This window comes from Littorina saxatilis, linkage group LG15, assembly GCF_037325665.1.
Source record: "Littorina saxatilis isolate snail1 linkage group LG15, US_GU_Lsax_2.0, whole genome shotgun sequence".
Lineage (NCBI taxonomy): Eukaryota > Metazoa > Mollusca > Gastropoda > Littorinimorpha > Littorinidae > Littorina > Littorina saxatilis.
In genome coordinates this window covers 7,505,034-7,532,146 of record NC_090259.1, presented here as the reverse complement: position 1 = coordinate 7,532,146, position 27,113 = coordinate 7,505,034, and the positions used below count along the sequence as shown (strand labels likewise).

The following is a 27,113-nucleotide window of genomic DNA, read 5'->3' as shown; positions in this document are numbered from 1 at the left end:
CTCTCACGTATGTAGGACAAATAGGAGTCTTACCTTGTATAGTAGCATAGGGCCCCCAGGCCCAGAGGATTAGGACCAGGGCTGTCCAATGTCTCAGCATGATGGAGGATGATTTGTGTCACACAGAGGTAATCCACACAGCTCACATCCTGAACTGTGAACCAACATACTACACTGTGCAGTACGTCACCTGCACACACACAGACACACCTGATTAACTCATTAAGCCATACTTCGCGAACTTTGAACCAACATACTACAGTGGTACAGTACCTCCCTTAACAACCCCTCCATTTAATGACTGCCTCAAATCACAATCCATTTTTTTGTGTGAAGGATCATATTTTCGTTTACACTGGATTTCCCTTCTGGCCGACAAAAAATTATATTTAGGCTGCCAGCCGAGACTACAAAATAGTGCATGTCTGTGTGTGTTCAATCATAAAAACTAAAAGGAATTCTAACCAGAATCAATCTGTACATAAATTAACGTTATTTGTATTTTATTGAGACAAAATATTACATTTACCACAGATCTTGACCGTCATTGTTCTCCTCGACTGCTAGTGCGGTCTCAGAGGAACACTGACTCAGTGACTGTCTCGATCGGTGAAAAATGTCACATTTTGGTCAAAAATACAATTAACAGTATGATATTTTGTACCTCTATATTATCATTACACCCTCCTCTCTGTAGTGTTATGATCATATATGACCGACCATCAGTGGATTTAAAACAACTCTAAATTATCACAAGTTTGGTTTAGTTAACTTCAGCTCAATATTGGCGTTAACCGGTAATTACCGGTTGAAATGAGAAAAAAACGGAAAATAATTGGCTGCCGGTATAACCTACCGGTTGATTTTTAGAACTATCGTTTTTTCGCTGGTAAAACAACAAAACCAGTACTCTGAGTTTGTCTCTTACTGGTTCCAATGACCAGCCTACCTTTTCTGTTGTTGATAGTTTTCATCATAAAAGTTTGTGTACCGTACTTTCCGGGTCATAAGGCGCGACTTTTTTCCTCGAGTTTGACCCCTGCGTCTTGTATAACGAAGCGCCTAATCCGTGTATGAAATAAGAAAAAAATCAAAGAGACCGCCTGAGTACCAGTCAAACAACTTTTGATAATGCATGTTTCAGCTACTAGGTACTGCCCTGGCCAAGTTTCCTCGAGCTCTCAAGCCACCCAGCTATCACAATGGACCTGCCTTTGATCTGGCGGCACACACAGAGCACACATATTTCCACTCTGTTAAACTCGGTCACTGACCGGTCACTGACCCCGGTGCAGGAAGTGTTTCCTCTGAGATATGACAGGGGAACCACCTCTCATTGCAAAAACTGGGTCATTTCCACTCTGTATTCTTCCTTTGATGTGCGGCTTATTTTCATTCTTTGACCGTTAAAAATGTTACCGGTATACTTTTTCAATTTTGGTGCGCCCTATCGGCCCCCTGCGCCCAATGGGTGACTGGATTACAATTTTTGTTAAAAAGAAGGGGGTGCGCCTTATGCGCTGTAGTGCCTTGTCACCCGGAAAGTACGGTACCAGTTTGAAAAAATATTAGCGCCATCACTGGCTCAAGTATAGTTCAAGTAGAGTAAGTATGCGAAACGGACACCAAAACTTTAAACATTTGTTTTTAAACATGCTGAAATCTCTTCTGTGTAAACCATCACTTTGAACGCAAACTGAAGTACAAGTACAGCCATGGTTTTTCTTTTAGAACAACATTTGCTTGTTATTTGTAAAAAATAAAGCTCATTTGGCAGATTTTTACTTTATTCTGCAAAGAACTTTGCAACAACTCCAACCATACACACATGCAATTGCAAAGTTAGAAACATGCCATGAAAGTAATCCGCACAACTTGGTGGCTCTGGCTACCCACAACAGAAACCTATGATGACATCATGACATTTTGTGATGTACGTCAGCAAAGCTCACTCTAAGTTGCAAATGTTTTCTGTCTAGCTAAAATGACAGTGTCACGGTTGACAATTTTGTTTTACTCGGGGGAGTCTATACTCGTAAAGTTTCGTTACTTTCATAGGAGAGAGTAGCCAGCACAGTTTAGCACAGCGCGGCATTTACCAATCCAGAGTGGATCATGTGAATTGCAGAGTTCTTGCAGCAAGCTCACAGTGGAAACTTGGGGCTGGGCCGCTATTGCGCGAATCTAACCCTAACCCTAATCCTAAAGATTCGCGCAATAGCGGCCCCGCGCAATAGCGGGCCGACCCCGGAAACTTTGGGTTGTAACGAGGGGGACAAAGTCATCCGGCACGATGGAAGGGCTAGCAAGTGGGAGAAATTTGGCTTCTTCAAGTTCAAGGCAATCCGGTGAAGAGCAATAATCTTTCTACAGGGCTCTCATCTAGCAGTTGTAGTTGTCTGGAAAGCGACATTTTTCAGCGACTGAAATTCCATGGAAGGATATTTCCAATTTGTGCGTATCCGAACCAAGAACATGGAAGCGACCTGCGGTGGTTTTGGAGTGACACGATGCAGACTTTGTGTTCATATTCACGGACTATAGAGGTTGGTCTTTAATCTTAAATGCTAAGTTCTATCGTTTCTATTTCTTGCTTTGTTTGTCTGTGTGTTAAAAATTGTTTCATCTGGACAAGAAACGCAGTGAATTTGAGTAGAGTTTTAAAACGCATGCGCACGCGTTCTTGTATTTAATTCTAAACTAATTAACATATCAATTTGCCTGCATATTTTCATCAGTGTAGTCTCAGGATTGTGTCCAGTATAGTTTGAAGAGTATTGGCGTGAGAGATGACGTTCTTATGATTGGATAATTATAATTATATAAGTCTTACCGACCCAGCCCGTTTGTCAAGTGTAACTTGATAACTAGTGGTAGGAATAACCAAGGTAAAGGGGAACAACTCTTGCTCTGACCACTTTATTTCTGTTAACAGTGACCTCTATACAGCTGGCAATAACTTGTACTGGGTAAATTTTATTTGTGAAAACTTTCGACATTTTTTCCCCTCTAAAGCAGGAAGTGTTAAGTCTCAAGTTGGGTTTGTTGGTCATCTCCAATTTATATTTTCTAATAGAGAAAAATCAGAAAATGGCAAAAATGTGACGTTAAGATATATGGGAAAAGTGGTGTTTTCACACAAGGTATCACCAACTTCCGAGTACTGACGGAAACAGCCGAACTCGAATGCAAGTGATTGGTTAAAGTAAGTCACGTGACCTTGGCGTCTAATGACACCCCAACACATTGCTTCGACTGTCAAGACGACATTTTATTTATGAATTAATATTAATTCTTAATTATTATCAAAATCATATAAGCAATTTCTCTGAAAACGTTACTTAAAGCATGTGAATAAATAACTTTTTTTTTTAAAGTAATGAAACGTTTATAAAAAAAATTCTTGTAACTATGTAACATGCTTTATCCCCCCCTCTGCTTCTTTCTCTCTGTAAACTTGTAGGGCTAGTTATTTTTCGGTAACTTACCCAACAACCAAAATCACTTACCCAACAACGGGCCTGAATCCTCGATAGCTCATGGGTAGAGACTGTACACATTGTGGATCTACTTTTTGCGACTCAAAAGTTCAGAACACTCTAAAGTACAAAATATACATTTCTGGAGCAAACAATACAACCATACCGCATTTAAACCAGCAACTACAGGCTTGAACACATGAATCTCAATATAAAATCCATGAGTTTGGTTGTTTTCTGAATTCAGATCTGCCGTGCACAATCGTTTATCGCTAGCAAGATTCCAAGGAAAAGTAACTCTCATACTTTGTCTAGCGACACGAGTAGTTCCCCTTCCAGATTTCGGCTTCATCGACAAGACTGCAATCCGACGGTCAGTTTTCAACAATATTTCATTTTATAAACAGATCATACGCAATCCATTGCAAACATTTAATCAACTTAAAGAACATGCAGCAGTTTCATACACTATTTTGCCCCAGAAAACTTAACTTCATACAGTTTTTTTTAACGTTGGAACACGGGTGTAAAACTTCGTCTGCTAGTCACATTCGAGGAAAGAACATTTTCTGAGCGATACCAAAACATGAACAGAACACACACTATCTGCCTTTACCGCCACAGCAGAATGACAACATAACTGTGTACTTGATTTTAGTTTAAAACATGGAAACTGACAAGAAGTGTTAACAAAATTGAATTATTTGCACGGAACTATACAACCGCGCATTAATCGATAGCCTGCGCAGGTAGACTGGTTGGGTGAATATGATTCGATCAAACTTTCGCACAAAAACTCCTCTTTTCTTTGAATAACTGAAGAAAGGAGGGATAAAGAGGTTACATACCTCGTCTCAGTGATTATCAAAAATAATGGTCTCAGTTCGCGGTCATGAAAAAGCTCGCTGAAGCTCGCATTTTTCATGATCCGCTAACTTCGACCATTATTTTTGATAATCACTGAGACTCGGCATGTAACCTCTACTTATTCCCCCCTCTGCTTCTTTCTCTCTGTAAAGGTGTAGGGCTAGTTATTTTTCGGTAACTTACCCAACAACCAAAATCACTTACCCAACAACGGGCCTGAATCCTCGATAGCTCACAGGTTGATGAGTTAGACTTTGAGGGAACTACTTTAGCGATTGAAAAGTTCCGAACGCTCCAAGTCCAATGTACGAAATATACATCTCTAGACCAAACAATACAAACACACTGCATTTAAACTGGCAACTACAAGCTTGAACACATTAATCTCCATATAAAATCTATGAGTTTGGTTGTTTTCTAAATCCAAATCTAACGATCAGTGCAGAGAAACTCGCTTTAGATCTCTTATGACTCATGAGTGCACGCAAACTCCCAAGGCAAGTAACTCTCGTACGACAAGAGTAGTTCCCCTTCCAAATTTTCTGAACTGAGTTGCTTGGACAAGAGACTGCAATCGGACGGTTAGTTTTCGACAATATTTAATTTTATAAACAGATTACACGCAACCAAATGCACACATCGCATCAATTTAAAGAACATACAGCGGTTTCATACACTATTTTGCCCCAGAAAACGGAACTTCATACAGTTTTTAACGTTGGAACACGGGTGCAAAAGTTCGTCTGCTTGTCCCATTCGAAGAAAGAACATTTCCTAAGCGATACCAAAACATGACCAGAACACACACTATCTGCCTTTACCGGCACAGCAGAATAACAACATAACTGTGTACTTGATTTTAGTCCAAAACAGGGAAACTGACAAGAAGTGTTAACAGAATTGATTGATTTTCCCTGAACCATACAACCGCGCATTATTCAATGGCCAGCGCAGGTAGAGTGATTTGGATTCGATCAAAATTTCGCACAAAAACTCCTCTTTTCTTTGAATAACTGAAGAAAGGAGGAATAAAGAGGTTACATACCTCGTCTCAGTGATTATTAAAAATAATGGTCTCAGTTCGCGGTCATGAAAAAGCTCGCTGAAGCTCGCATTTTTCATGATCCGCTAACTTCAACCATTATTTTTGATAATCACTGAGACTCGGCATGTAACCTCTACTTATTTTGTTACATAATTTCCACAAATATTAATTGCTGCTGCAGATAAGATTTTGTTAAAATTTTTGTTATGTAGACATTTGACCAATTGTGGTTTTTAAAGAAACGTCTCAGTCTTTGCAGCGAATATTACTAACCAGTCTGTTTTTTTCTTTTATATTATTTGTTTGCATGCAAAATATTTTTGTCGGTTTACTGTGTCACATGCTTTATATTGTTACAAAATTTCCACAAATATTAAGGGCTGCAGCAGATCAGAATTGTTTTTATTACTGTGATGTAGAAATTTGACAACTGTCATTTTAAAAAAACTCTGGTGTGCAAGACTATTACTAAATAGTCTATTTTTTGGCTTTTATGTTATTTGTTTGTATGCAAAATCATTGTTCTTGCAGAAATTACCATTTGAAATATTGTTGTTTATGTTTTATTAATTTTGTCATCTTGGGAAATGATGTGGATTATGGGGTCAGTGTTTTTCTAAAATTTTCGTTTTTCACAATTTTCACATCAAACAAAAAGCCCCATGTTACATGCAGAACAGTGTTATTTGTTCCCCAGCTGGTCATGAATGAAAACTGGTGAAAATAATGACAATATGAATATCAAATATTTCAACATCGCAATAACAGAAACTATGAGTACGAGCCCCCACCTCTATCTCTTTCCCTTCATCACTGTCAGTATCACATCACGGTGCACTATGTGATCCCTTTCCCATCATCGCTATCAGGTACATCACGGCGCACTAAATCAGAATAAGCCCCCACCTCTCAATCGACCTCCTTCTCACCCTCGCGATTACAACAAAGCGCACTAAAAGCCCCCACATCTATAATCTATCTCTTTCTCACACTACTCTCTCACCATCGCTATAACTGTGTCACGCTCAGGAACTCCGGAATGTTGGCCAGTGGCGAGAGCAGCGACCCACTACACACTCAACCACCGGCACACATTTCATTCGCCCACCCACTCGTTTCCCTCTATACAGGCCCTACGGTAGGCATACCAAACACTTCTACACGGGTCTTCTACACCTATTTGCCTGAAATAGAACGGATCTTGCTCGCTCGATTGGATCAAGCTATAGAATAGAATGTATACCCACTCGCCAAGGGGTTCGTTATTTCAGTTTCAGCCAAGTAGATTTACTGTTCCAACTGTCGACCCCCTCCCCTCCCCCTTGTAATTTTCGAGGTAGCACTGTCGATGTGGGAAGAGCAGAGGATAACAAGTCGCGTAAGGCGAAAATACAATATTTAGTCAAGTAGCTGTCGAACTCACAGAATGAAACTGAACGCAACGCAACGCAGCAAGACCGTATACTCGTAGCATCGTCACTCCACCGCCCGTGGCAAAGGCAGTGCACGTGGAATTGACAAGAAGAGCGGGGTAGTAGTTGCGCTAAGAAGGATAGCACGCTTTTCTGTACCTCTCTTCGTTTTAACTTTCTGAGCGTGTTTTTAATCCAAACATATCATATGTATATATTTTTGGAATCAGGAACCGACAAGGAATAAGATGAAAGTGTTTTTAAATTGATTTCAAAAAAAAAATTTTGATAATAATTTTTATATATTTAATTTTCAGAGCTTGTTTTTAATCCGAATATAACATATTTATATGTTTTTGGAATTAGCAAATGATGGAGAATAAGATAAACGTAAATTTGGATCGTTTTATAAATTTTTATTTTTTTTTACAATTTTCCGATTTTTAATGACCAAAGTCATTAATTAATTTTTAAGCCACCAAGCTGAAATGCAATACCGAACCCCGGGCTTCGTCGAAGAGTACTTGATCAAAATTTCAACCAGTTTGGTTGAAAAATGAGGGCGTGACAGTGCCGCCTCAACTTTCACGAAAAGCCGGATATGACGTCATCAAAGACATTTATCCAAAAAAAGAAAAAAACGTTCGGGGATTTCATACCCAGGAACTCTCATGTCAAATTTCATAAAGATCGGTCCAGTAGTTTAGTCTGAATCGCTCTACACACACACACACACACACACACAGACACACACACACACGCACACACACACGCACATACACCACGACCCTCGTTTCGATTCCCCCTCGATGTTAAAATATTTAGTCAAAACTTGACTAAATATAAAAAGCGCAACAACAAGCCAACCCTTCCCACCACCCTGCCCCCTTTCCGAGGTCACATTCCCAGCTTGATGCTAAGCAAGATGGCGGCTTGTGACCAGGCCACCAGGAGTTGACCCCGATCTGCGGCCATTCTTTCCTTCGCCATCACAACAACAAGGGGGAGGGGGGGTGCACAGCATATGGCTGCAAAATGGCGATGGTGCAGTATCCAAAACGAAGGACGGTCGGCAAAGAAAATGGGTAGCAAAAAAGATGGCTTACTTGTGGCTGTGCCAAGCACGCGTAGAGTCCAAGTGCGATGTTTTGAGTAGGAACACAAATCGCACACAACACAACCTCCCCGTACTGCGACTCACTCCCTCCACGTGCGGTGAAAGCTTCGCTCTTGTTTACGAATCGAGGCGAATCGCTACACGGTAATCCACAGGAAACACATCACACTGCCCTGTACATCGGATAGCAGAGTATGGTCGCGGTTCGATGTCTTCGTACCTTTCAAAACACAGTGCGATTGCACGAGCGCTGACTGTTGTCATTTTCATCCAACTTAATTAACCCCCTTTCCAAATATGGGCCCGTGACGTCATGACCTCTGAGCAGTGCCGCCTATTGACAGGCAGGCAGCGGGGCGGGCGGTAGAACGATCAGTGAGAGAGGTGAAGCAAGTATTTTGCCCTACAAACCGCTCAGTTCTAGCGGGCCATAAAACAAACACGTTATGTTTTGCCTTTTCCTCGCCTCACCCCAGCGACACGCCGCGCAGCGTGCGCGAAGGTGATGTTTACCGTGCTGTTGACTGTAAAACACACACACGCACACACACACACACACACACAGAGTGGCGTTTAGAGGAACGGAGAAAGTTCTGACTCTTCAGAAGCACTAAGGAACACGCTCTGGTTTTCGCTGGCTTTACTTCGAGGTTACTGTCAGCAACTGCACGCTTCCACCAAAGTCTTTCTATTGTAGAAGATCTTTGCTTCCACTGTCTGAAGTAGAGCATACCGCCCACACACACACAATAGCCAGGCGCACTCTGGGGGTGGGGGGGGGGGGGGGTCGGTGCGTCCGTCCATCCGTCTGTCAGGCTTTTGATCGGTGTTTTATCAGCCTAAGTTTGGCATTATCTGTGGTTTCTGCCTGACATTTTGCATTAGCCGGGGTGGAAATTATACCATTACCAAATCATACAATCGCCGCCGTGCTTTCAAGTTCCTTCCGGCTTAATATAGCTCGAATTTTGAGTCTTGACCGATTCGCCTAAAATTTGGCGTGAATTTCAGAGAAACTGTCAATGGCGGCAAGGTTGTGCGCTAAATTTCAGACGAATCGCAGAACTGATAATATCATGTTTTAATTCATAAAGCGCTCGGAGGTATCAGGATGTGCGCTATAATTAAATGATGAAACAGGTGCCTGACGCAATAGACTGACGTAGCCTCCTCTGTTGTTCTTCCACCAGGCTCAGTTGAACAACATCCTGACAGAGCGTTTCAGTCACGGGGAAGGGGGAGGTATGTGAGCAGGAATTTGATTTCGGCTGCCGACCCTCAGTCAAAGTAACTTGAGTAGCATATGTGTCTTCAAATGCTTCTGAGCCTGCGGTCATCAGTAGAGAACTTGTTTTCGAGTCAAAATGTCATCAGTCAAGTTTTCCGTGTATGTGCCGCGAATCCGAGTGAAGGAAGATAACTCTGCCGGCCACCTCCCCCCTCCCCCCCACTTTGTTTGACAAGAAATAGGGTTGAAGAGAGATCAACAGGGCCTAAGAATCCTAAGCATGGTGCAGAACAGTCAGGGGGAAGGACAGGGGTGTGGGTTAGGGTGCGGGGGTATTGTGTCCGTGACTGGCCGGGTGAAAATAAAGTTGGCCAAAAAATTATTGCAACAAATTTCAAACCCAAATTAAAACATTAATTCCTGTGTCATTTAATTAAAACTGTATATGCCAGTTAGGGCCGTTTACTTAACCTTCAGGATCACCTTTTGGATTAAATATTTCTTTTACAGGGATCACGTGACCGCCGCTCAAGTTAGGGTACCCTCAAAATCGACGACAAAAACGGAAGAGCCGAATGAAAAATCGACAAAAAATCACAATAGGCAAAACTTTGCAACTTTGACATACGAGAATAAAGTCAAACCAATTATCTACCCTGAACACCGAGATTGCTTTGTTTTGCTACCTTGCGTATTTCGCGTGCTATGCTATTCCTACTGATTCAGAATGTGATGAAGAATACGATGCAATCAATTTTAAATCTGTTTGCGAAAAATCGATTTTAATGACAACTTTAATGAGCAGACTCATTAATTAATTGTTAAGCCTTCAAGCTGAAATGCAATACCAAAGTCCGGGCTTCGTCGAAGATTACTTGACCAAAATTTCAACCAATTTGGTTGAAAAATGAGAGCGTGACAGTGCCGCCTCAACTTTCACGAAAAGCCGGATATGACGTCATCAAAGACATTTATCCAAAAAATGAAAAAAACGTCTGGAGATACCATACTTAGGATCTCTCATGTCAAGTTTCATGAAGATCGGTCCAGTAGTTTTCTCTGAATCGCTCTACACACACACATACACACACACACACACAAACACCCACACCCTCGTTTCGATTCCCCCCTCTACGTTAAAACATTTAGTCAAAACGTGACTAAATGTAACAAGTCGCGTAAGGCGAAATTACTACATTTAGTCAAGCTGTGGAACTCACAGAATGAAATTGAACGTAGTCCGCCGCTAGTGCAAAAGGCAGTGAAAGTGAGGAGCCTGTTTGGCGCGGTAGCGGTTGCGCTGTGCTTCATAGCACGCTTTACTGTACCTCTCTTCGTTTTAACTTTCTGAGCGTGTTTTTAATCCAAACATATCATATCTATATGTTTTTGGAATCAGGAACCGACAAGGAATAAGATGAAAGTGTTTTTGAATTGATTTCGAAAATTAATTTTGATCATAATTTTTAATTTTTTCAATTTGATTGAAAAATGAGGGTGTGACAGTGCCGCCTCAACTTTTTACAAAAAGCCGGATATGACGTCATCAAAGACATTTATCGAAAAAATGAAAAAAACGTCCGGGGATATCATACCCAGGAACTCTCATGTCAAATTTCATAAAGATCGGTCCAGTAGTTTACTCTGAATCGCTCTACACACACACACACACACACACACACACACACTGACACACACACACACATATACCTCGTCTCGATTCCCCCTCTACGTTAAAACATTTAGTCAAAACTTGACTAAATGTAAAAAGCGCAGCTAATTTCCGGAACAGCACAGATGACAAAGTTGGTTTCAACAAAATGGAAGCCGCCAGTGGCGATAGGTCACGTGCTCCTCAATGTCACCTTCCTATGGCAGCGGCCATCAAAAAGTAACTGATCTCGTGAGAACGGTAACAAACGAGTCATGTCACCTCTCCCAATCCATTATTAGAGTAGATGGAGCGGCCATCAAAAACAGCCTGTGAATCTGAACAAGACTTTTAAGTTGGCCGAGACTCATGGTCGATTTTTGCCGAGACTATCCTGTGCATTTTGCGTGTGCGTGTTTTGTTTCTGGTTGTGCAGTGACGTCAGTTTGTACCATCATGACGAAGTGAGAGAAGAATGCTGGAAATGTCCTCGGCGAGATAAAGCAGTTTCACCGAACTTCACCTTTTTAACAACTAAAGGAGTAAGGGGCTAACAACCAAGATGTGTCATTCGCCTGTTTAGAACATAGACCAGCTAATCTTGGCCTGCAACCATGCTTGGAAGAGGAAGAAAACAGGTAGGCCTACAGTGCAAACAAATCTTACAGCCTTCAACTATCACAGTTCAAGCAACTCTTACTCTCACAGCCTTTCCAATATTACAGCGCAACAACTCTAACAGCCTTTCAACTATCACAGTGCAAAAACTCTTACAGCCTTCAACTATCACAGTTCAAGCAACTCTTACTTAACAGCCTTTCAACTGTCACAGTGCAAAAACTCTTACAGCCTTCAACTATCACAGTTCAAGCAACTCTTACTTAACAGCCTTTCAACTATCACAGTGCAAAAACTCTTACAGCCTTCAACTATCACAGTTCAAGCAACTCTTACTTAACAGCCTTTCAACTATCACAGTGCAAAAACTCTTACAGCCTTTCAAACATCACAGCGCAGACAGCTCTTACAGTTACAGCCTTTCAACTAGCACAGTGCAAAACCTCTTGCAGCCTTTTAAACTAAGTACAAAACAACTCCAACAGCCTTTCGACTATTACAGTGCATACAACTCTTACAGCCTTTCAACTATCACAGTGCAAACAAATCGAAAGACAATGCACGAACAGCATTTTGCACACAATCCCAGCTGTTGTTTTTGGCTAACAGAGTCTTGTAACAAAGAGAGAGAGAGAGAGAGAGAGAGAGAGAGAGAGAGAGAGAGAGAGAGAGAGAGAGAGAGAGAGAGAGAGAGGCCGTCTAATAATTATGTTCTCTTAATTTGTTTCAGAAATTCAACAAAGAATTTGAGGTAAATATTTCCACGCATCACTGAAGTGAATTTTCAATTCTTTTAAAATAAAATATTCACATCGTTGAGTTTGTTGTTTGCTGGTTTTCTTCTTCTTCTCTCTTTTTTTGACTCACATGCGAAGCAAAAGTGAGTTTATGTACTCACCCGAGTCGTCCGTCCGTCCGTCCGTCCGTCCGTCCGGACATCCGTCCGGACGTCCGTCCGTCCGTCCGGAAAACTTTAACGTTGGATATTTCTTGGACACTATTCAGTCTATCAGTACCAAATTTGGCAAGATGGTGTATGATGACAAGGCCCCAAAAAACATACATAGCATCTTGACCTTGCTTCAAGGTCAAGGTCGCAGGGGCCATAAATGTTGCCTAAAAAACAGCTATTTTTCACATTTTTCACATTTTCTCTGAAGTTTTTGAGATTCAATACCTCACCTATATATGATATATGGGGCAAAGTAAGCCCCATCTTTTGATACCAGTTTGGTTTACCTTGCTTCAAGGTCAAGGTCACAGGAGCTCTTCAAAGTTGGATTGTATACATATTTTGAAGTGACCTTGACCCTGAACTATGGAAGATAACTGTTTCAAACTTAAAAATTATGTGGGGCACATGTTATGCTTTCATCATGAGACAGATTTGGTCACATATGATCAAGGTCAAGGTCACTTTGACCCTTATGAAATGTGACCAAAATAAGGTAGTGAACCACTAAAAGTGACCATATCTCATGGTAGAAAGAGCCAATAAGCACCATTGTACTTCCTATGTCTTGAATTAACAGCTTTGTGTTGCATGACCTTGGATGACCTTGACCTTGGGTCACATGTATTTTGGTAGGAAAAATGTGTAAAGCATGTGAGTCGTATGGGCTTTGCCCTTCTTGTTTAATATGAAATAACACAGTTGTGAACTAAACAATTGAAAGTCAACAGAGATGAATAACATCTTTAATAGCAGAGTAAAAGAGAAAGACAGCCAATTGTCCCTTCACAGATAGCCCTACTGAGGGAAACGAAATACTTATCCACCTCGTGGGAAGACAGATTTCACAACAAAGACTCGTCCTGATATGGCTCTGCGTAGTCGGCTGGACGTTAAGCAACAAATAAACAAACAAACAAACAAACAAACAACAAAGACCCTTTGTGGAGGACGTATCTCAGAGAAAGCTATAGTCTTGATGAGGATCATTGTATTAGTATCAAGAGCACACGCCTGTGTCGACATTAATATGTCTCATCAGTGGCTCGGTGGTAGACATGAAATTGTCAACGCATGTCTAACCAAGAAGCAAACCCCTTCGTGAGTGTTACGTAGCTTCTGTTGGTATATTGGAGACCACCCTTGTCTGATGTCTTCAATCGGGTATTTGTGAAGGGAAATACTTTGATATAAGTTCAAAGAATGGACAGGAAGGTTGTTGTAAAAGAATCTTGAAATTTAAACAAGTTTTAACCAAGAAGTTAGGTTAATCACTGGGAAAGTTAGAAAGGCCGACAGGGAGGTAATACCCTGTACAGGCCTCTGGATCCGACACACGAACAATAAGGTGATCTAAATTTAAGAAATGAATAAATAGACATCGCCATTATACAGGACCATAAGATGCCAGGTGTTACATGTACTGACCGTGTAACGGCAACATAACTATCACGTGACACAGGTGAACGAAGGCGTTTAACGTCAATCTAATTATATAACTATCACGTGACACAGGTGAACGAGGGCGTGTAACATCAATATAATTTTATAACTATCACGTGACACAGGTGAACGAGGGCGTGTAACGTCAATATAATGATATAACTATCACGTGACACAGTTGAACGAGGGCGTGTAACGTCAGTATAATGATATAACTATCACGTGACACAGGTACGTGAACGAGGGCGTGTAACGTCAGTATAATGATATAACTATCACGTGACACAGGTGAACGAGGGCCTGTAACGTCAATATAATGATATAACTATCACGTGACACAGGTGAACGAGGGCGTGTAACGTCAATATAATAATAATAATAAAAATAATAATAATAATGATAATAATAAATGAGCATTTATATAGCGCGCGCAACATAATAACTTTACAATTATGCTCTTTGCGCTTGACACATTTAAAATTAAATTAAAACACAGTTATACAAGCATTTACATCAACATTCATAGTCAACAACGCTTAATTAAAAGCATACACCATCAAACATACATTACAAAAAAAACACAAAAAAACCCAACAACAAATATGATATAACTATCACGTGACACAGGTGAACGAGGGCGTGTTCCTGGATTCCATGAAGAACATGGTGAAGAAACAGCTGCAGCAGAACTCTGACATCGCAATTATACAGGACCAGGTAACTGGGGTAGGGGTGGGGGGGGGGGGGGTTCGGTATGCAGAACTCAGACATCGCCAGTATACGGGACCAGGTAACTGGGGGGAGGGGGGGGGGGGGGGTATGCAGAACTCAGACATCGCCAGTATACAGGACCAGGTAACTTGGGGGGGGGGGGGGGGGGTTCGGTATGCAGAACTCAGACATCGCCAGCATACGGGACCAGGTGAAGGGGGGGGGGGGGGGGTATGCAGAACTCAGACATCGCCAGTATACAGGACCAGGTAACTGGGGGGGGGGGGGGTTGGGGTGGGGTAATGCAGAACTTAGACATCGCCAGTATACAAGACCAGGTAACTGGGGGGGGGGGGGGGGGTATGCAGAACTCAGACATCGCCAGTATACAGGACCAGGTAACTGGGGGGGGGGGGGGGTTGGGGTGGGGTAATGCAGAACTTAGACATCGCCAGTATACAAGACCAGGTAACTGGGGGGGGGGGGGGGGGGGTATGCAGAACTCAGACATCGCCAGTATACAGGACCAGGTAACCGGGGGGAGGAGGGGGCTGGGTATGCCGGCAGAACTCATACATAGCCTGTATACAGCTGAACTTTGCACATCGCCAGTATACAGGACCACGTAACTGGAAGGGGGGAGGGGGCGGTATGCGGAATTCAGACATCGCCAGTATAAAGGAAAGTGCTATAAAGGGTGTAGAGGAGGTTCTAAAGAAGGGTACAATGCAGGGTGTAAAGAAGGGTGCAATGCAGGGTGTAAAGAAGGGTGCAGGGTGTAAAGAAGGGTGCAATGCAGGGTGTAAAGAAGGGTGCAATGCAGGGTGTAAAGAAGGGTGCAATGCAGGGTGTAAAGAAGGGTGCAATGCAGGGTGTAAAGAAGGGTGCAGTGCAGGGTGTAAAGAAGGGTGCAGGGTGTAAAGAAGGGTGCAATGCAGGGTGTAAAGAAGGGTGCAATGCAGGGTGTAAAGAAGGGTGCAATGCAGGGTGTAAAGAAGGGTGCAATGCAGGGTGTAAAGAAGGGTGCAATGCAGGGTGTAAAGAAGGGTGCAGGGTGTAAAGAAGGGTGCAATGCAGGGTGTAAAGAAGGGTGCAATGCAGGGTGTAAAGAAGGGTGCAGGGTGTAAAGAAGGGTGCAATGCAGGGTGTAAAGAAGGGTGCAATGCAGGGTGTAAAGAAGGGTACAATGCAGGGTGTAAAGAAGGGTGCAGGGTGTAAAGAAGGGTACAATGCAGGGTGTAAAGAAGGGTGCAATGCAGGGTGTAAAGAAGGGTGCAATGCAGGGTGTAAAGAAGGGTGCAGGGTGTAAAGAAGGGTGCAATGCAGGGTGTAAAGAAGGGTGCAATGCAGGGTGTAAAGAAGGGTGCAGGGTGTAAAGAAGGGTACAATGCAGGGTGTAAAGAAGGGTGCAATGCAGGGTGTAAAGCAGGGTGCAGGGTGTAAAGAAGGGTGCAGGGTGTAAAGAAGGGTGCAATGCAGGGTGTAAAGAAGGGTGCAATGCAGGGTGTAAAGAAGGGTGCAGGGTGTAAAGAAGGGTGCAATGCAGGGTGTAAAGAAGGGTGCAATGCAGGGTGTAAAGAAGGGTACAATGCAGGGTGTAAAGAAGGGTGCAGGGTGTAAAGAAGGGTGCAGGGTGTAAAGAAGGGTGCAATGCAGGGTGTAAAGAAGGGTGCAGGGTGTAAAGAAGGGTGCAATGCAGGGTGTAAAGAAGGGTGCAATGCAGGGTGTAAAGAAGGGTGCAGGGTGTAAAGAAGGGTGCAATGCAGGGTGTAAAGAAGGGTGCAATGCAGGGTGTAAAGAAGGGTGCAGGGTGTAAAGAAGGGTGCAATGCAGGGTGTAAAGAAGGGTGCAATGCAGGGTGTAAAGAAGGGTGCAGGGTGTAAAGAAGGGTGCAATGCAGGGTGTAAAGAAGGGTGCAATGCAGGGTGTAAAGAAGGGTGCAGGGTGTAAAGAAGGGTGCAATGCAGGGTGTAAAGAAGGGTGCAATGCAGGGTGTAAAGAAGGGTACAATGCAGGGTGTAAAGACGGGTGCAGGGTGTAAAGAAGGGTGCAATGCAGGGTGTAAAGAAGGGTACAATGCAGGGTGTAAAGAAGGGTGTAATGCAGGGTGTAAAGAAGGGTACAATGCAGGGTGTAAAGAAGGGTGCAATGCAGGGTGTAAAGAAGGGTACAATGCAGGGTGTAAAGAAGGGTGCAATGCAGAGTGTAAAGAAGGGTGCAATGCAGGGTGTAAAGAAGGGTGTGGTTGCAGGTTAGGGGGATGATCACGGATCACGACCAGCGCCTCAAGTGGTCCCAGTCGCTCGGCATTCAGAGTGTGCTCAACCCCTACAGCCTGTGTCTGCAGTCCGACACGGCCACTCTCCTGCTGCTCGCTCTCTTTCTCGCCCTTCAGCTCATCCTGCAGCTCGCCTTCACGGGGCGCCTCGACGTCCTCGCCCCCCACCTACCTGACTTCATGACACTCCCCTAGTCCTCTTCCTGACACCCCTAGCCCTCTTCCTGACACCACCTTAGCTCTCTTCCTGAAACCCACCTAACCCTCTTCCTGAAACCCCTCCTAACCCTCTTATTGACACCCCTCTAACCCTCTTCCTGACATCACCCTAGCCCTCTTCCTGACACCACCCAAGCCCTCTTCCTGACACCTGCCTAGCCCTCTTCCTAACATCTCCTAGCAACTAGCAGTTTAAACCCGCCAAACAGGCTGCGTTCAAACTTTGTTGAAATGAGCAGTAACATATGTAACGCCCGCAAAACTGTGTTCACACGTTTTTCAAATTTACAGTAAGAAATGTAACACCAAATAAACTGTGTTCAACGTTGTGGAAATGAACAATAAAAGACATAACATCCAAACTGTGTTGAACGGACCAAAAACAAACCTTACTGCTCACTCTGTCTGTCTCTGTCTCTCCCTCTCTTTGTCTCTCCCTCTCTCTGTCTCTCCCTCTCTTTGTCTCTCCCTCTCTCTGTCTCTAGATGTTCAGCTCACCTGAGTGATCAGGAAGTATTAGTAAGAAGCATTGTTCGCCTGGCCATCGGCGTCCGTCCCACGGGCACTCGACACGAGGTGGGCGGGGCTTGTGTAGTGGATGTCACCTGGTTATCTATGGGTGGTGGCAGCTCTTCTCTCCTACTCTTACTGCTAATAGTAGTCGTTTTTAGAGCACGTCATGCAACCCACAGGCCCCACCCACCTCGTGTCTAGTGTGGTCCGTCCGTCCGTCCGTGAACAAACCAACTTATAATTAACGTTGAGGATTTCTCAGTGCTTTCAGTCATACATCATCAATCAATCAATCAATGAGTCTTATATCGCGCATATTCCGTGGGTACAGTTCTAGGCGCTCTGCAGTGATGCCGTGTGAGATGAAATTTTATACGACCAGTAGATTGCAGCCATTTCGGCGCATATTTACCTTACACGGCCTATTATTCCAAGTCACACGGGTATAGGTAGACAATTATTAACTGTGCCTAAGCAATTTTGCCAGGAAAGACCCTTTTGTCAATCGTGGGATCTTTAACGTGCACACCCAATGTAGTGTACACGGGGGGAGGTTCGGACACCGAAGAGAGTCTGCACACAAAGTTGACTCTGTGAAATAAATTTCCGCCGAACCTGGGATCGAACTCACGCTGACAGCGGCCAACTGAATACAAATCCAGCGCGCTACCAACTATCATGCAGCTATCCGTTTGAGAAAAAAAAAATAAACAAGTTTCATTGACTTTTACGTAAGGAGTCAAAAACTGCAAATTTGTGTTCGAATTTATTTGGGACTGTCACCGGGCTGGTATGAATCGCTCTCGACCACGCCCATATCAATTCCCGCACGTGAACTAAATACGTCAACAGCCTACATGGAAGTCTATTACTAGTTATTAGTCTCGACGAGAGGGAGAATTCTTTCTGGTTTGGGTACTTTACGTCAAGACATAATTGTGTGTGATGACGTAAGAAAATTGTAAAAGATGGTATGTGGGTCCATTTTGACACACCCCACACACAGCCTTGAGCCCCACAACGTGTTCATGGGAAATGTTAATTACATTTTTGAGGGAGATACGAACTGGCAAACCGCATACCGTTTCGTTTGGCTTTCAACATTAAAAGGATCCGACACCGATCAATGCACACCGTAGTGGCGATTGCGAACAAGTTCCGTAACTCTTATCTTCCGGGCCTTACCTCCCCCTGTTTTCATCATCCCGAAAACAAATGAGTTTGCTTGCCCTCGTGTCCTTCCTCTTTTTCTTTCGCTGAAAACAAATGAGTTTGCTTGCCCTCCTGTCCTTGTGTCATTATGACGTCAAACCTTACAATAACGTCATTATGACGTCAAACCTTACAATAATGTCACGGAACACATAAATGAAAGTCCATGTTTCTGGTCCAAGACGTTCCACGTAATACAAGTGTTGGTTACTAAGCTTGCCAAGAATCTCACTGTGCGTGGTTGTGAGTGCTTGTTCGTTTCTGTGTTTGCAGGTGTGTGTGTGTCACAGTGTGTGTGTGTTTGTGTATGTGTGTGTGTATATGTGTGTGATTGTGAGTGTGTATATGTATGTTTGTGTGTGTGTATGTGTGTGATTGTGTGTGTGCGCGCGCGCGTGTGTGTGTGTTTGTGTGCCGCGTGTGCAGTGCTTCACTACCAGACATATTTTTGTTGCAGGTGTGTGTGTGTGTGTATGTGTGTGTGTGTATGTGTGTGTGTATATATATGTGTGTGATTGTGTGTGTGAGTGTCTGTATGTGCATATGTATGTTTGTGTGTGTGTATATGTGTGTGTGTGCGTGCGCGCGCGTGTGTGTTTGTGTGCGTGTGCGCGCGTGTGTGTGTGTGTAATAAATACATGAGATGAGCGTATCTTTTATGACACAAAAAGAAATAATTAAGGACTGTTCAAGGAAATTGCTGTAAAGGTTTCCGAAAAAAACCCCGGGTACAGCTAATCTGATGTATGAAGCTGGTTGCTGTTTATGTGTGTACGTTTGTGTGGTGGGTATGATTGTGTGGTACGTGGTGGGTATGATTACGATAGGCTCCGAAACGACCGCATCGATTTTGACGGGAATTGCCGAGTATGTTCTTTGCCGTTTGAGGCGTGTCCTTGGGTCTCTCTCTCTCTCTCTCTCTCTCTCTCTCTCTCTCTCTCTCTCTCTCTCTCTCTCTCTCTCTCTCTCTCTCTCTCTCTCTCTCTCTCTCTCTCTCTCTCTCCGAAACGACTGCATCGATTTTGACGGGAATTGCCGAGTATGTTCTTTGCCGTTTGAGGCGTGTCCTTGGGTCTCTCTCTCTCTCTCTCTCTCTCTCTCTCTCTCTCTCTCTCTCTCCACAAAGTAACGCGCATGCGCAAGCACACTCTTCAGAACATTTATAATACACACAACATGTACACTAATTAATTGTTCTCCGTCAAGAGAACTAGACTCAGTATAACGTAACCCAAGGGCTGGGATTATGATTCCACAGGATTAGGGTGGGACTTGACATAAACGTTCCTGAAACATGTATCGGCCAAATCCGAAACAAGCTTCAACTTACACAAGGTAAGTACTCGCATGTTTGTGGTAATTTAGCCTCAACATGCCAGGACGTTTACGTCAAGGAATAGAAGAATGCGCATGAGCAAGCTCACTGAATACGCACGCAGTGCTTCACTACCAGACATAATTTTCATCTCTTGGATTATCGCTTACATCCTTCTTGTGTGTGTAATTATTTGTGGAAAGCTGCACTTCAATGTGATGCTTGGACTGTTTTGTGTATTGTTACAGTTTTTTGGATTGTATTTCTCAATGGTTTAGGTGAGCGAACAGTTTTTCTTTCATCAGTATTTGCGTCCACGCATACAACGGAAAGACACTGACGGACTTTCATGATGATTCAGATAGCGAACGAAAGGAATGCGCAGATTTGTCGCGTAGTGGCGCTAACTCTGGAGTGCAAGAGATGTTTTTCGTAGTTGATGCAAAAAAGCTTTGGCTTTCATAACAACTAGTCGAAAGTTATAGATCTCAGGCTATCCCAGGAACAATGGTAAATGGCAATGTTCAGCGAGTACCATGATCGGGTAATTCGTCCCCCCCTAGTAGTAGGCCTATTAAACTATTTCACATTCACGCAACCTGAAATGGGCGACACAAATCAATAACAAGTCCAATTTGTAAATATATTTTCCCATTTGCTTCGCTTTGAACCAGAGGAACTAATAAGTATAGATGTTTGAACATCTATCCCTTCAAATACTCACCCTCCCTGCATAGCCAAGACGTTGATCGACTTCTGACGTAGGCCGACTCATTATGACGTCATTCTCACTTCCGATTAACAAAACTGACACAGAAAAGTTACTTCAGTCAATTTCATATGTCGAGGTGATGCTTGGGTAATATGAACAACCTTTTCCACCTGGACGAATTACCCGCCTCCCATGGACGAGTTGCCCTCCATGGAGGGCAAGTCGTCCATGCTTCAGGATTTTTTTCTTTTATATTTTATTTAAAAACCGTGCCAGTTGGATCGTTCATATTCCACACAACGCTTACACGAAAGAGAACACACCAGGTTTTACAACAAAAACAATATTTTTTTTTAAAAAGACGAGAGGTAGGCCTATAAGCTGCATTCGTTAGAGGGGTCGACTTGCCCTCCCTTCCCCTACTTGGTCTTGTGCTTGCGTGTACACACGGGGGTGTTTGGACACCGAGGAGAGTCTGCACACAAAGTTGACTCTGAGAAATAAATCTCTCGCCGAACGCGTGCACGTGGGGACGAACTCACGCTGACAGCGGCCAACTGGATACAAATCCAGCGCGCTACCGACTGAGCCACATCCCCGCCCCGCTGGCCTTTCAAACCGGACGCTAAGTGTCGTGTTTTTCCTTTCGTCACTCTCAGTCGCAAAGGAGACACAACGATTTGTGTAGGTTCTGTAGATTTATTAACAACTGGAACAACGGTGACAATATCTCTCAGCACAGTGTAAGAAAGAACAAGTGCAAGACTGGTAAAGAACAACAATACGTGTGCGCAGCCCTACTTATATAGTTAATGGACATACGAGAATATTCGGGAAACATCGACACTAATCTGGTTAGATCTACACAGTTCCATCTGTTCGATGAGCGTCTACGCTTACGTCATGAGTGACTGCGCACTAAATCAAAGTAAGTTCCATAATGTTCTTTATCCTTCCATTCGATTCCAGTGGTATCTAGCGATCTCCACAACACCTCCCCACCTAAACTGATGCTACTCCTCAAGCATCAACAGCAAAGTCTCTCTGTGGGTTTGCGTGTTCTCTTTGACCGTCTTGGATTGTCTGGTCCATACTCTGGAACGGATGGAGTACCTTTGGGTTTGGTCTGTCTCCGAGTTTGTGGCACAGTTTCCAAGATCTCCATGGGGTGATCTGTTACAAGTTCAGAAACAGTGTCCACTTCCTCTTCTTCTTCTTCTGCGTTCGTGGGCTGAAACTCCCACGTACACTCGTGTTTTTGCACGAGTGGAATTTTACGTGTATGACCGTTTTTACCCCGCCATTTAGGCAGCCATACGCCGCTTTCGGAGGAAGCATGCTGGGTATTTTCGTGTTTCTATAACCCACCGAACTCTGACATGGATTACAGGATCTTTTTCGTGCGCACTTGGTCTTGTGCTTGCGTGTACACACGAAGGGGGATAAGCCACTAGCAGGTCTGCACATAAGTTGACCTGGGAGATCGGAAAAATCTCCACACTTAACCCACCAGGCGGCCGCGGCCGGGATTCGAACCCTCGACCTTCCGCTTTGGAGGCCGACGTCTTACCACCACGCCACAGCGCCCGTCGTCCACTTCCTCACCAGGTTCATTGTCTTCCTCAGTGGTGTAGCGTGGCTGTAGCTGTTCCCAGTGTCGTCTCCATACTGGACCATGAGGAATGACCATGACGTTGAAGCAGCGAGTACCCAGAGACTTCTTGATGACTGCTGGTACCCATCGGGGTTGTTTGTCTCGGCGAGGTCCATGGTACAGAGCATACACAGGATCTCCGGCCTTGTACTGTCTGGTTACCTTGACGACAGCTTTCAAGTCTGGAGTCATCTGAGACTTGGATGCCTCCTTGGATTGCTTGCCCTGAGCGATGTGGGCTGGCGAGGGCAGCAGAGTGTCGATCCTTGTCCGTAACTGCCTGGAATTCAAGAGTTCACTCGGAGAGAAACCACAGGATGTCGGCGTTCTCCGGTACTGCATCAAGAACTCTTGAAGAGCACGCTTCGGTGGCAAAGAAGATTTTCTCAGTGCTTGTTTGAATGTCTGCACCAAACGTTCGGCGGCTCCATTGGTAGCAGGATGATATGGTGCCCCTGTCAGGTGCGTGATCCCCCGTTCCTTGCACCAGCTCTGAAATTCTTCAGAAGTGAAGGTCGGCGCGTTGTCAGTGACAAGTGTGTGAGGCAATCCAAAATGAGCAAAATCTTCTTCCAGCAGGTCTAGAGTGGCTCTAGAGGACGTGGATGACGTAGGATGAATGCATGGATACTTGGAGTAAGCATCCGTGATCACCAGCCAGTCTCTACCCATGAAGTTGATTGCATGGTCCAGGTGTAAGCGGCTCCACGGCTTTTCTGGTAGCATCCATGGGTGAACTGGAGGCTTGGATGGCTTGTTCTGATGTTCACCACACGAGTCACATCGTCGAGTAACCATCTCAATAGCAGCATCGATACCGGGCCAGTAAACAGCAGTTCTTGCCAACTGTTTCATGCGTTCCATGCCGAAATGTCCGAGATGCAGCAGATCAAGGATCTTGGACTGCAGGCTCTGTGGAATCACCACTCTCGATCCATGGACGAGGCATCCGTGGCAGATACTGAGAGAGTCCGACAACTTCCGGAACGTGTTGACATCTTCATTGATCTCAGCGTTCTTTGGTGGCCAGCCTTCACGGACGTAGCGCATCACAGTAGATATCACTGGATCTTTTCCTGACTCTTGACGGAGGATATTGGCATCCACAGGCTGGACTTGAAGACTGAGAACCTTGATGGCACACACCATGTCCATGTCTTCACCACTTTCCTCCCTGTCGAAGTCGATGTCATCTCCGTATGGCAAGCGACTAAGGGCATCTGCATTGCCATGATCCGCTGTTTTCCGGTACTCGATGGTGTAGTTAAACTGGTTCAGCCACAGGGCCCACCGAGCTAGTCTGTTAGCTGCGAGCAGTGGAGTCCCTTTCTTCGGTCCGAACAGTGATGTCAGCGGCTTATGATCTGTCACCAGTATGAACTGACGTCCGTAGAGATACTGGTAGAACTTCCGCAAGCCAAAGATGATGGCCAGGGCTTCCTTGTGGATTTGGCTGTAGTTCCTTTCTGCAGCCGTGAGAGTCTTGGACACGTTGGCGATTGGGCGCTCGCTTCCATCTGGATAGCGATGAAATAGGACTGCTCCAATTCCAACGTTGGACGCGTCACAAGCTAGTCCCAAAGTCTTGTTTGGATCGAAGTGTACCAGAACTTGATCCGAGGAAAGCACATTTTTCAACTGTTCAAATGCTGCCTGTTCCTCATCTCCCCACTTCTAGGGGTTCGCCTTCTTCGTCAGGCGGTAGAGCGGCTCTGCCATGCTGGCCAGGTTAGGGATGAACTTCCCGTAAAACTGAACTGAGCCCAAGAAAGACTTCAAGCTTGAGACGTCCGTAGGGGCTGGCATTTTCAAAACTGCCTCGACCTTCGATCCTTTGGAGATCCCTTCGGCCGATAAGGTATGTCCAAGGTATTCCACACTGGCTTGTGCGAACTCGCACTTTTCACGACGACATCTGAGTCCTTTGTCGTTCAGACGAGTGAGCAAACGTTCCAGGTTGCTCAGGTGGTCGTTGGCGTCCTTCCCGCTGACGAGTATATCATCTTGGAAGACGGCAACACCAGGTAGATCACAGGTCAGGTTTTCCATGATCTCTTGAAAGTAACCAGGTGCTGACTTTATCCCGAAAGGAAGTCGTTGCTGCAGGAGTACCCCACGGTGAGTGCTGAGGGCTAGCCTGCGTTGACTCTCTGGTGCCAGCTTGATCTGGTTGTAGGCATCAGCAAGATCGATCTTGGTGTATCCGAATCCACCTCCTAGCTTCTGCATCAGTTCCTCTGGGAGTGGCATTGGATGACGGTGATCTTCAAGCTGATCATTGATGCCCACTGAGTAGTCACCACAGATCCGTAGCTTGGGCTTCAGGGTGCCCGAGGTTTGTGCCTTACGAATTGGTACCACTGGCGTTCCGTATTCGTTGAACTGGACTGGCTTCCAGACTCCTTTGGCGATGCCTTCTTCGTAGCCTTTGGCGAGGTCATCACGAAGAGCGAAAGGTACCGGACGTGCCTTGTGAAAAACCGGCTTCGCATCAGACTTGAACTTCACGTCCAGTTCGAAGTCCTTGAGACATCCCAATTCTTGTTTGAAGAGATTTGGGAATTTATCAGACAGTCTGTGACAATCTCGTTGCAGGGCAGCATAAGGCGCGTTGGAGGTCGCTGGATGCGTAGGTTTTGCACCCTCACTCTTTGCGTGACTCTCTATGCTCCTCAGTCCTAGAGCATTGTCCACAGAAATTCCCAGAGTCTGGATTGCGTTGCGTCCTAGCAGATTCAGATGAGGAATCTTGGTGACGATGTACGGAATTGAGCTTTGCTTACCAGTCACTGGATCCTTGGTTTGGCCCATGAAAGTTCCCAGCACGGGCAGGTCGTGCTTGCTGGCAGACTCGTAACGATGTGTGACGTCATCCAGCTTCGGTTTTCCTAGTTGTCTCCAGACCGGAAGAGAAACAAAATTTCCCGTAGTTGCGGTGTCCAGTTCCATGGTGAACTGTCGGTCCTGGATTGTTATGGGTACATCCAACCTAGGAGTATTTTGGGGAACTTTACCGAGGATCGCGTTGACAAGCTCTGCTTTCGTGACTCTCTTCACGGAAGCCTGGGAATGTCGTTCCCGATTCTGATGTTGCTTTTTTCTACAGACAGCTTCCAAATGTCCTGTGACGTCACAGTATCGGCATTTGGCTTCTTTGTAGGGGCAGTCTGTTGCTTTGTGGGCCTTTCCACATCGGTAGCACTTCCTGTCTGTGGAATTAGACTGCTTGTGGTTCTTTCGTGGACCCGTAGTCTTGTTCTGGTGGACCTTGTTGACTGGCATGGTCTTGGAACCGTAGACAGTTTCCTTGGCAACCTTCGCTGCGTCTTCAGTCTCAATCGCGACTTGGACAGCACGTGCGAAATCCAGCTCTGTGTCCTTGATCTTGAATAGAGCCTTTAAGACAGCTTCATTGTTGACAGAGCATATGAATCTCTGTCTCAGAGCTTCGTCTTGTGGGTTTTTGATCGAAGGAAAGTCACAGGTAGCGGCGTCTTGGCGTATGCGCGCTGCTAACTCCTGGAGAGTTTCGCCTGGCTTCCGTTTCATGTCACTCCAGAACTTGAAACGTTCACGCACTATGAAGAGTTTCGGGTCGAACTGTTCTTTCATGAATTTGACAATTTCGTCCATTGTCAAACTGTTGATGTCCTTGGGCGGATTTTGCTGAGTAGCCAGATTTGCCAGTTGTTTGTAGACCGTAGCAGTCTGATTCGTCAAGAAAACTTGAGCCTTGCGCTGCTCCGGTACGGAGTTGGCGACCACAAACGTGCAAAATCTTGACCAGTAGTCAGGCCACAGTTCCGATGTTGCATCAAACGCAACAAAAGATGGGATTGCAGCTGCCTGTGTAGTAATGGGAAAACGTAGATTCGAAGCACTCGGATCGTCGTAGCTTTCCTCCCTGGCAGAAGCTGCGGCACCACTGAACACTTTCATCATCATCTCCATCTGGTGCATTTGTTGCTCCATATCTTCCTTGTGCTGGCGTTGCTGTTGCTCCAACTGCTCCCTTAGAAGCGTTATCAGCTGCTCTGTTTCCGTCATTTTGCAGTAATAAGTCACTCCGAATAGACAAGGGAAGTAACTGTCGGCGACGCCAGTTGTCGTGTTTTTCCTTTCGTCACTCTCAGTCGCAAAGGAGACACAACGATTTGTGTAGGTTCTGTAGATTTATTAACAGCTGGAACAACGGTGACAATATCTCTCAGCACAGTGTAAGAAAGAACAAGTGCAAGACTGGTAAAGAACAACAATACGTGTGCGCAGCCCTACTTATATAGTTAATGGACATACGAGAATATTCGGGAAACATCGACACTAATCTGGTTAGATCTACACAGTTCCATCTGTTCGATGAGCGTCTACGCTTACGTCATGAGTGACTGCGCACTAAATCAAAGTAAGTTCCATAATGTTCTTTATCCTTCCATTCGATTCCAGTGGTATCTAGCGATCTCCACAACACTAAGCGCCCCTGAAAGTCGAGCGTCGCAACCTCGAAGCGTCACGTGACGAGTTGGCGGTCCAAGCGAGAAAGGAGACAAACAAGACAAATAGTTGCTTCAGCAATGCTGTGACCCCTGCACTGTCTCCTTTGCTTTTCCTGTCTCTACCTCGGACTCTCTGTCTGCCCTCACCCCCCCCCCCCCCAGAGACAGAGAGAGAAAGAGAGACATGACGGACA

General features: G+C 44.7%; 3 protein-coding genes across 5 annotated transcripts in view; 1 reads left to right on the top strand and 2 right to left on the bottom strand.

The window, feature by feature from the left end:
- LOC138948389 (transforming growth factor beta receptor type 3-like) overlaps nucleotides 1-8,223 on the bottom strand; it is a 66,524-nt gene extending 58,301 nt beyond the window's left edge. For both annotated transcript variants that reach the window (XR_011449983.1, XM_070319919.1), the window contains exons 1-2: nucleotides 7,910-8,223; nucleotides 34-190 (exon numbers count right to left, since the gene is read on the bottom strand). Coding sequence is in view for 1 of the 2 variants with exons in the window: in XM_070319919.1 (XP_070176020.1) it covers nucleotides 34-100 (67 nt within the window). In the remaining variant the exon portion in view is untranslated. The remainder of the gene's footprint in view (nucleotides 1-33; nucleotides 191-7,909) is intronic.
- LOC138948396 (uncharacterized) lies at nucleotides 2,328-17,382 on the top strand. 2 transcript variants are annotated; one of them, XM_070319931.1, is made up of 5 exons: nucleotides 2,328-2,546; nucleotides 11,236-11,437; nucleotides 12,148-12,168; nucleotides 14,440-14,529; nucleotides 16,775-17,382. In XM_070319931.1, exons 2-5 carry the CDS (start codon nucleotides 11,414-11,416, stop codon nucleotides 16,994-16,996), a joined length of 357 nt encoding a protein of 118 aa, XP_070176032.1. In that variant the 5' UTR covers nucleotides 2,328-2,546; nucleotides 11,236-11,413; the 3' UTR covers nucleotides 16,997-17,382. The 2 variants fall into 2 exon arrangements, with proteins under 2 accessions (XP_070176032.1, XP_070176031.1); XM_070319930.1 differs by lacking the exon at nucleotides 2,328-2,546 and adding an exon at nucleotides 9,078-9,207.
- Nucleotides 12,648-27,113, bottom strand: part of LOC138948394 (uncharacterized) — a 290,382-nt gene continuing 275,916 nt past the window's right edge. Inside the window, exon 4 of the mRNA XM_070319928.1 lies at nucleotides 12,648-12,965. The gene's annotated coding sequence lies outside the window, so the exon portion shown is untranslated. The remainder of the gene's footprint in view (nucleotides 12,966-27,113) is intronic.